Here is a 10873-nt window from a genome sequence, read left to right on the forward strand (position 1 = left end):
GTTTTGCTGTCTCTAACAGAGCTCTGGATTTTTATATGACTTCCCCAAAGAGGAAATATTTATGTATTTCACCATTTTTTTCTTTCCTTTCAAACAGAAAAAAGGGGGGGGGGGGTTGGAGTTGGGAGGAGCATGTCTCCCCCATGTGGAAGCATGTTGAACCAAAACAAATGTGATGGTTAAATGGTTGACATCTTTAGGAGAGGCTTCCCTGCGGTTTGTTTGGCGAAATACTACATGGATTAAGGCAATTTTTGAGTTTTTCGTTTGTTTGCTGTTACATCTGAACACGGGTTTGCCAAAAAAAAACTGTTTCCCATAGTGAAGGATGATTAAGATAAAGCAGTATTTAGTGATTTATTGGTGATATTGTTGGGCTATGAAAAGTTTTATTTCTTTCACGTCTTAAATTTTTTTTCAGATTGTTCTGTCTGTCCCATCTATTTTTTTTTTAATTTATTTTTGTATTTAACAAACATATACACACCCTTCAACTTAAAAACAGAAAATATATATATGTGTACAAAAACAGAAAAGTCCCACTCCAAACCAACAGCACACAATGCAGTTTAGAAGAATTAAATTGAAATAGAGAGAGAAAAAAACAGATCACAAGAACAAAATATATACGGTAAACATACAGAAATTATCCAGGTATCTGACAGGAAATAAATAAATGGCACATACAGATGAAACAATCAACCGTCGCTGTCTGGGGACAAATGAGTCGGAGTTTGTAGGAAAGAATGTAAAGGTTTTCCAGATTCTTTGTGCGGTTTATGATCAAGATCATGAGTTAGTTTCTCCAGCAGGAGATGATCTGTCTCTCCCATTTGAGATGATTTGTTCAGCAGGAGAAGCATCGAGGAACCAGCATTTGTTTGTTTAGAAGTAGAGCTGAAATGATCAGCTGGTTTGGTCGATCGACAGAAAATGAATCTGCAACAATTTTGATTACTTGTATAAGTCCTTTTTTTTTTTTTTTTTTATAGGAAGAACACAAACATTTTGCTGGATGCAATTTTTTAAATGTGAATATTTGGTGTTTTGTCAGTCTTGATAGTAAACTGAATATCTTTGGGTTGGACAAAATAAGACATTTAACAGGTATATAGTTTAATTTTTTTTAAATAGCTGAGTAATTTTTTAAAACAGCTGGAAACTGCTTTATTTAACAAATGTTACTCAGACAGCGGTGAATAGTGCATTTGTTGGGGACTATTTTCAACTGAGGATTAATACACATATGATAATGTAGTGGCTTGGATAGTGTATGTGGGATTAACTCAAAATATACTCATGTTCATTGTAATGAAGGAACATTTTACCCAGTGCAACGGTATGATGCACTGATGTATTTCTAATCGTGTTAGGACAACAATGGAGCGCTGTGACACAGAGGAATGAGACAATGTTTGTTAGTCGACCAGTTCATTGTTTCTTTTGATCTTTTCATGGGATTTGTTGACAATAAGAAAAAAATAGCTTGATGCTGCTATGCTCATGATTGCTACTCTCTCAGTGGGATGGGATGATGAAATATCAGTAGGCGTATTAGTATTAAGAAAAACATAGTTCTTGACACCAAGCAACTATGAATGAGCCGTGAGCACCCCTGGTGTTATTTTCCATACATGACATTCTCTCTAGGAGTTAATCCTGTATGCATGTTAACAGTAGGAGACAGGAGGACACTGCGTGATGCTTCATGGAGAAGAAACGGGTCCTGCTAATCTGTTGCAGATGATAAAATGTTGTGTTCACAGCTTCTCAATCTGTGCTTCAGACTTAGATTCACTCAGTACCAGAATACATACAAAAAACAGACCAAAGACAGATTTGTATAGCTGATACTACCATGTGTTACATATAGAGTGGAACTTTCTTTATATGTTTAAGTAAAACTTGAAATTATCTTTTTTTGAGCCTCTCTTTGCGTTTGCAGGTATTGTCTCTTCTTTCCTTCTCATGAGGTGCTGCACTTTATTACTATTAGGCCAAAAACTCTGGATTTTGGCAGTTTTGGCCTCATATTAACAACACAGATGTGAGACTCATATTCAGCAGACCGAGGTTTCGAGTTCAGAGTCAGACTAAACATGTATATTCAGTAGCAGTCTGACTTGAGTTTGTGTTAATCCCTTGGACAGTTATATAAAAACATGAATTTTCTGGTTCCATGAAATGTTTGGTGATGAAATAGAAAGTATTTACACAGCCTGACTATGCTAAATTATGGAAATCCTGAATATAAAAATGTGTTGCTGAAAACATCACAAAATCCAATACGAATCAAATACCTTTTATATATATAACTGATTTTAAATGTCATTCATAAGTTAGCCAACTTCTATTCAGAATGAAAGACAACATATCCGTGAATATGTGACTCCATATTGTTAACCTGAATGAAAGAAACTTAATTTTAATTGGGAGGAAATATCTGATATCTTTTCCAAAAAGTTAAAGGTGCTTTAATTCAAGATTCAAAAGATTTAAAAGCTACAAACTCATTTCAGTACCACAGACTTGAGTTAAGGTCAACAGGATTCAGCCCGATGGTGGGGAAAAAAAAAAAAAGCTTCATTGTGATCGACTGATGGAGCTGATCTGCTGGTTCTGATTGGACATGATTCAATGCTCACAATGACCATCCAGTGGGAGGAATGCTGCCCAACGTGGTCCGTCTTGTGATTCCTCATAAACTTAGATAATGTTTGTTTTTCCTACACTTAAATAAACAAACACAATGACTTCAGAGTGTGTGTGTGTGTGGGGGGGCTCAGCTGTTTTATGGGACCAGTAAGACGATAAATTTGTTCCAAATGACTTTTTCACAGAGTATTTAGTTTGTCAATTGATTTGAGAATTTCATTAAAACTGCCATCGCTGATTTTGATAAAACGTCTCTGTTTTGCCAAATCTGCCAAATTTCAGCCAGAAGAATTATCTATGTATTTGTTATGCTCATTATTTATGAACTTTTCAAATTAGTTTTTAATAACCAGGATGTTTCAGCATCATCAGTATCAGAATCTGACATTTCAATTCATCTGGGCCAGTTTCAAAGCCCCGCAGCCATTCTGTTTATACTACGCTGGGTGTCTAAATAGGCAGATTTGTTCCCACATGTGCAGTCGGTCTCCGCGCATAAACTGTGGGCCACACAGTTTATGCCAGAAGCCACGATTTATATTGTGTAGACTCTAATGGATATGTGGATGGGGAAAGTGTAATTTAATCTTTAAAATCATTAAAAGTCCTTCTCCCAAAATACTTTAAATACTTTTCCCTCATATAAGCATCCAAATTAGACTACCATCTGCTCATATTTCTGAATGACATCTTGTTGTCATTAAGACGTGTGACAAATTTAAAGGAAAAACCTGAATAAATTAATAGAGCAACATACAGTAAGAAACACTGTTCGGTGTTACCGCAATCATCTAATGAGAAAATATCTTTTCTGAATGAGTGCTGTTCATCTCTCCTCTAGTGTTCAGGATTTTATGCCAAGGATCACTGAGGTTGTGGAGGCTCATGGAGACCCAACATCTGACTCAGACAATTCAAGGGGTTTTTTCTTTTTTTCTTTTTTTTTCTTCCTTTAATTTGCTGCCCGTCTGTAGTTAGAACAGGCCCCTGATAAAGAGGTTTTGGGAAACAACAATAGAAGCCACACGAAGCCCATTACCAAAGCTGCCATTGCTGAGTCATCAGTGGCATTAGGATGTAATTCAGTCTGGCATTCATATGGTCAAATTGTATTAAAGAGAGGCGATACTAATTCTCTTGGAGGTTGACTGCCAAAAGGCTAAATAACAAACATGCAGGTCCAAATGAGAAGGCAAGAAAAGCAGATGAGGAGGGAAAAGTCCCTCATAACCCCCCAGAACAGTATGTTTTCTGCTCTGACACTTAATACTTCGAAAGCCATTTTCCTTGTGGATACTCGATTTCGATTTTGAAATAATAATAATTGGAAGGGGCCTGATTTTTGTCTACTGGCCACTGGTGACCCTAACTCCACATTCTCATCTTGCCCTTTTCTTGTTTTCCCTTTTGTTTTGTTTTTTTTGTTTTGTTTTTTGAAATCTGGCACAAAGGAGACACAGGGCTGTTTCCCATTACAGAGGGAGTCACACTCATCTGTCTTGCTCCAATTGGAAACAGATTATCGAGAACATTATTTAAGCCTTAACATAAATGCAGTTCAAACATCTGAGGCTAGAATAAAACACGGGTTTGGTTTATTTGAGGTTATTTTTAATGATGACGTGAATGTATTTATTTTGTCTGTTGACCCAAAACAAAGCAAGTTGTGTTATCATTCATTTTAAAGCAATAAGTCTTTGACAGAAAAGTGTCTTTGAAAGATTACTGCCACTGTGTTAAGATGATCATAGAGATCAGATATGGAGTTCATTATGAGTCAGTGAGGCAGGTTTACAGGTAAGACCATTACATGTAAAGATTTCCTTGGGAACTTTTGGTGGGGACACAGTTTACTTATTCAATATAAAAGAAAATCAAAATCAGGACCTTTTTCTGTTGTGAGTCATCAGTGTTTTCTGCCTTAAAATGCAGCATCAAATGAGTTTTACCACAGAAAAAGCCTTTAAATCTCTAAAGCAGTAATGACTAATTTACAAAGAGCCACAATAAACATACTGTAGGTGGTGTTATTAACTTTATTATAAGCTCACATCTGTCTCACCAACTATAAAGATACCTCACTTTTGAGACAATACACAATTAATGTCCAGAGCAGACGTTACTGCATCATTCCAGCCAAATGGGTGAAGGGAGCTCATCTATGTTCCCTGTTGCTTTTACTTCGATGACAAAATAGTCAAGAGAAGAACTCCAGTTGTACAAAAGTCTGTAAGCTAAAAAAATGTATTAATGCAGTTCATCATTTTTTTTGTTCTGGGAATATAAGGAGAAGTATGACCCAGGTGAATTGAGGCTCCCAGACTACTCTGGTTATTCGAACTATATTGTAATGGAAGAGTTTGACTTTGAAATGCGCTTATTCAATCTGTTATACAGAGTTTGATGAGAATCCCAATTAAAAAAAACAAAGTAACAAAGTGTAAAAACAAATTCTTATGGGGTTGTATTTGTTGGACTATTTCTTGGCGAGGCACAGTAACTGAGTCGAGTTTTTGCTCATTGCCTGGAAGGCCAAGCAATAGTCCGGCATGTAACCTTCCATAAAACAAATGTTTGTTTCTTATACTTGGGTTTTTGTACGGGTTAAACAATATCGATATACACTGATCAGCCACAACAGCCTGGTTTTACTGTACTGTATGTATATATTTAATGTATATATGCATATACAAATATTATTACATGACCACAAGGATACTTCATTTCAGGAAAAAAAACCCTTTCAAAGCCAAATAACAGAAATTTAAGTAACAGATACTATACTACACAATACAGTGGTATTTTTTGTGTGATTAGCCCTGGTTAGATTGAGGTCAACAGTGTATTAACTCTTTTATGGCACAGGGTTGGTGTATATTCCCTCTCCATTTATTGATTAGAAACAAGCTCTGCATTACTTTGAAGTGCAACATAATAACAGTCAGATTTTTGAATGAATACAATATTCAGCTTGTAATAGCGATGTTTTCTGTCTGTTAACAATATTCAGCTTGTAATGGCAATGTTTTCTGTCTGTTAACAATATTCAGCTTGTTATGGCAATGTTTTCTCTCTGTTAACATTTACTGGCCTCATTTCACCCTTCACTTCACTTCATGAGGAGTGATATAAAACCTCAGCCCTATCTGTGGAGGGCGTGCAACGTCTGGCCACTAACACTGAGAGACGGCTCTTAGGTATTTATAGCACCTCGTTTAAAAATGTGACTTAGATTTAAGACTGGGAGTGAATAAATGTTAGAACACTTTGTGCTCACACTTTGACATTCACATTACCAGGTGTACTACGAGGCTGCAGCTGGACACAAATCATTACATCGATGACAACGCTCAGCAGCTCTCAAGTCAGCATTTTGTTTAATTTTATTCCCAGTCGCTCTTTTCTATTTCTTTCCATAACTGTACATGCACGTATTGTATGAAGTTTGGAAATATGTCAACAGCCATTGCATGGGTTACCATGAAACTTATACTGTCTCCTCAAGATGAATTTGAACAGCTGTGATTGTGAGCATGGAAGCATGATAAAGTTCTTTTTATCTCTTACATTCACCACAACTGCCAAGGATCGATATAAGGACCTCAACTTCAGACCCTTAAGGCTATATTCACACTAAGTCCATGCTGTGTTTTTTAGCGGAGTAAGACTAAAACTTCATATTGATTCCTGAAGAAAACACCTCATTGTTCTCCAATGCCCTGAATACACATTCACTCTGCTGCCATTCGTCCGTCCATTCCTGCACTGAACATGTGTCTTGGTGGTGGGAAGGCAGACTCCTCATGCCCTCCACCATTCACAGCTCCCTGCGGGGGGTCAAGCTCCATTACAATGACCATACATCACCCTGCCCATTGTTTTTGTTGGACCCTAATTGTAAGACCCACAGCAATGTTGATTGTGACAGCGAGCACATTCATTACGAACGTCATTAGCAGAGTCATTAACACTGGGAGAGCATGTTAAGGACTGTTTGGAGACAGTTATCTGCTGTTGGCATTGGGTAAATAAAAGGGGGGATATCTTGCTGTAAGTACGGACGTAGGACAAGAATACGTGCTTGGAGAGACGTGATAAGGGAAGGGAGTGGGACTAGAAGTTTTAGTTGTCATTTTTACATCGCAAAAAAACAAAGTGCTGAGAATTCAAAATGCCTCATTAGGAAAGGAATAGAGTTTACTGGCTTAAAATGTTCAGTTTATGAGTAATAAAACATATGATGAGTTTGCAAACACTGAAACTCATAAATCTTTGTGACTCAGACAAGGAAAATCTGATATAAATGCATTTTCACCACTTTTTTTTGCATCCAAATGTTTCTCCAGTCTTTCATTAAACCAAACAAAAACACAAGTGAAGTAGCACCGCCAAGAAGAAATCATCCCGCAGGTGGGACGGTGTCTTTTCAAAAGGTGATATATCCCTTACAGTACCAATAAATCCTCAAGATTGCATAATTACGATGCAATATTTATTTACATATTGCTAACTGATCCGATTGCTGCCATTGTGCCTACTAATTGACCGCCAATTACGTCATTAGTCTGTGTTAGCCTGTTTTGATAAGGACTTAACTACCCGGAGTTGAGTTGGGTGCAGACCCTGCGATATCTACGTGATCGATCTGTCCTGTCTGCCACTGAGAACATGTAAATTACCAACAATTATCCAGGCATCTCAGTCTGTGTGAAAATGCTGAATGTTAATGAAACAGTGAATGCTAATGTTAGGTAAAGCTATTCAGACAGTTTGAGTTAACACAGACGTGATAACACATTGTTTTGTGCAGTTTTGCACAGTATCTTCAGCGTGATCATCAGTAAGTGATAAGGACCAGTGTGTAAGGTAGCAGGTCTGCTGGAGGCTCGTGATCCCACCTGAATGAGACGATGTGTAAAGCTTACAGGAGTGGCCATAAGAGACAAGTTAATAGACGCTAGACCTCCAGTTTCATGTACAAACAAATAGAATAGTGCATATCAGTTGGCCAGCTCAATATTTAGCTGTACTGTACCAGTTTAGTCTGTTATTAACATAAAACAGATAGAAATGTTACTAAAATGTGTTTTTATCATGTAGTTCTGAAACGGTCTCAGGGGAAACGTTATAAAGACTTTTCCTCTTAGTAACATCTGGGATGTAAACCTGTCACCTACGTTTATTACATGTATATACAAATTTTCAAACAGCAAATACATTTTCACCGAAAAATAATTGAATTTCGTTTTCTTCAATATAATGAGGAAATGTTTTCACTGAGCAAAACAGGAGCGTCACAAAACGTTTGTAAATAACATCTCCGCAACTTGTTCACTGACAACATATTTTATTTAAATATTATATGTAATACAGTATCCATTTTCAACAACCACAGTTTGATCAGTGGTTTTGTTTAGGCATTTAACGCACCTGGTTCAGGTTAAAGAAAAGACTGTGGTTTTGGTTAAATATTGAAAACAGAACACAAGACTGGATGCGTTTGTTTTATCAATAATTAACCAAAACCACAATTTGTCCTCAACTTGATCCACTTTTCTTGTCTAAACCCAATGTCACTTAAAAAGTAAACGTTGCAAGACATTATTTAGTAGTAAGAAAAAAAAGGTTGTTCTAAAGCTTCATTTATCCAATGTAATAGGTTGAAAAACTAACTTCCCTTCCGATACACAGAAAGAGATTCAGCCGAATCCCAGGAGACTGTACTTGGCATGCTTGAATATCTCCAGCTGTATAGATAACTAGCTAAATAGATAGAGTATTTCATTAATCCCAATAAATTCAGCAGGAAATATGGATACGGAAAAATGAACATACTTTTAAACTTTGGATGTTATTAGAAATACAAATGTTAGGCGAACTGATAGCTGCTGGACAATTCAATACATTAAAGTGCACATTCCTGGTAGATTGTCCCCATGATATCTTTCAAGACTGAAATCCTGTGAAATCCCATCTCATAGTATAATAAACCTCTGGGCTGCGTTTTGGAGTGTGTTAAGCTTTCAAAGTGGATTTATTAGTCTACCCAGCTGTCCTGATTTGTTTTTAATCTTCTCAGCATTACCTTAGCGCCTGCAGGTAAAAGCGCAGCTGTGAAGGAAGCCATAAATCGCAAAGCTGAGCTATACAGAAGGTGAAATTCAGGCAGGAAGAAAGGTTATAAATATTATCAAAGAAATCCCACATGTATGAAAGAAAAACATGTTACTTACTGTCTTCAAACTAGCAAGTTGAGTTTGGACTTTGACTTTTACTCCATGATGATAATTTCTGTGTTTTCTTGCAAGCAGTACTGCCGACATATTATGAAACCTTTCACTTCAGATACTGGGAAGCAAAATCTGAAATTTGAAAGAGGATATCAAGTTATTATCTACATTCTTTTTTTTCAGTGTTGGGATAATGTATGGTCTGATTTCTTGGTGGTAAGTAGAAAGATGCCAAATGATGAAAAAAATGAATTTGCTTGTTTCCCTAGAGCAACTTGTCTCCCCTCCACTCACTCCCATTCTCCCCCTGGGAACTAATGGCTGATGGTAATTACATTTAATGAGATCATGGGGTCGTCTGCAGGGTGCACTACTGCAAATTGCTCTCAGCGTGGGGTCTGAAGTGGGATAGGGTAAGGGCCAGCGGGGCAGTGGAGGTCGGGGCCAGGAGTGTTTGCCCAGTGTTTGGGGGCCAGGACCCATAGTGGCTTTACCTGTCACTCAGTGAGCAGTGAAACATGTCATGCATTTGTCTGCTTTTGTCCTCGCGGTTTGTTTGTCTGGCAGAGATAACCACAGAGAGGTGGTGCTTCGCTCTATTGTGTGAAGCTGTTGTCAGCTCATTACGTCCATCCATCCCCTCCCAGCCCCATCTCCCCTCTTTCCCTTTCTCCCTGCTTCACGACTGGTCATTTTGCCACTATTTTCTGGCTGCGGGGGGTAACCTGGGCAATTTAGTTAATCCATTAACAACTAATTGTCTCCTCCTACCCCATTGCTTGGACAAACAACCTGGTGGGGGGAAGTCAAGCCCTGCTGACCTATAAAAGTGAAGCTGGTAGAGGAGGCAGCCACTGTCACTGCATGGATCCCCTTCAGTTCACTTTCTGCACAGTTACTGGGACTTTTAAACTTTGGATTTTCTCTCGTTGAGTTATAGACAAGTAGCTCATTATTTTTTTTTCTCTTTGCGTCACCTTGTCTTGGGTTAATAATTTTCGGTTCCTCTTGCTCTTATTTTTCCAAATTTATTTTTCGCGGTTGTTGGAAATGTTGGGGAATCTGTGGATGCTCTGCCTGTGTCTGTGCTTCTCCTGGGCCGAAGCTCGTATATGGGCCTGGATGCTCAACATGCCTCACAGCCCTCCCAAGGAAGGAGCAAAGGCACTTAGAGAAGGAACTCCTGTCGCTAAAGCAGCCACGGTAAGATACCTTTTATAACCCTTATTTAATCCTCAGAAAGTATGTCATAAAATATTTCCTCTTAAGCTTATTTGTGTTTAGAGAAAATATCTTGGCTTGAATCAGTGTCCCTTTTCCCAACCCAAATGAAAAATGTTTATGCTTTGTACAAGCACAAGGCAGTTTAGTCTTTACATTAATCCATGTGCACGATTTTTAGGAAACTGCAGGACTTGAACTTTGGCGATCTTTTTAAAATCTTGATAAAGATTAACATGTCTCCCTGTTTTTCTCCAGGCTGTGTGCGAACATGACAGGGCCTGTGGGCGGGGTTTTTCCTGTGATCGTCACTTTGGTCTGTGTGTCCCCCTACGAGGGGAGGGTCTCTACTGTCGGAGGGATGCCCAGTGTGTCCGTGGCCTCAGCTGCATGTTTGGGAAATGCCATCGCAACATCCCCAATGGACAAGAGGGTAAGACTGCACTGATTAATGCATTTATTTGAGGCTTGTGTAAAACACCAGTCTTTTTAAATCAGTTTGTATCAGTTTGCAGATAAAAGATGATCTGACCTTAACTAACCGGTATTCCCTTCATCCAGGTGCCAGATGTAAAGTCGATAGGGATTGTGGGGCATCCATGTGTTGCGCCCGACACCACGGCGAGCAGGTGTGCAAGAGTCGTCTGATTCGTGGTGAAAGCTGCTATGTGCCTGATGGCGGCCTGGCGTTCAGCATAAACCAGATTTGTCCATGTGATGAGGGGCTGCTGTGTCGTGAAAAAAGTGCACCTCACAGGAGAGAGTAA

At 38.4% G+C, this 10873-nt stretch overlaps 1 protein-coding gene across 1 annotated transcript; it reads left to right on the top strand.

Annotated features, from left to right (window-relative positions):
• Positions 1-9769: 9769 nt before the first annotated feature.
• Positions 9770-10873, top strand: LOC130162439 (dickkopf-related protein 3-like). The gene is made up of 3 exons (XM_056366179.1): positions 9770-10088; positions 10365-10539; positions 10668-10873. Exons 1-3 carry the CDS (start codon positions 9936-9938, stop codon positions 10871-10873), a joined length of 534 nt encoding a protein of 177 aa, XP_056222154.1. The 5' UTR covers positions 9770-9935.

This window comes from Seriola aureovittata, chromosome 21 (genome assembly GCF_021018895.1).
Source record: "Seriola aureovittata isolate HTS-2021-v1 ecotype China chromosome 21, ASM2101889v1, whole genome shotgun sequence".
Classification (NCBI taxonomy): Eukaryota; Metazoa; Chordata; class Actinopteri; order Carangiformes; family Carangidae; genus Seriola; species Seriola aureovittata.

Bases quoted from the DNA above. Each gene is read 5' to 3' on its own strand.
- LOC130162439 (XM_056366179.1), top strand. From the start codon at position 9,936: ATGTTGGGGAATCTGTGGATGCTCTGCCTGTGTCTGTGCTTCTCCTGG. The intron at 10,089-10,364 runs GTAAGATACCTT...GTTTTTCTCCAG, and splicing joins CTGTCGCTAAAGCAGCCACG to GCTGTGTGCGAACATGACAG. The intron at 10,540-10,667 runs GTAAGACTGCAC...CCCTTCATCCAG, and splicing joins CATCCCCAATGGACAAGAGG to GTGCCAGATGTAAAGTCGAT.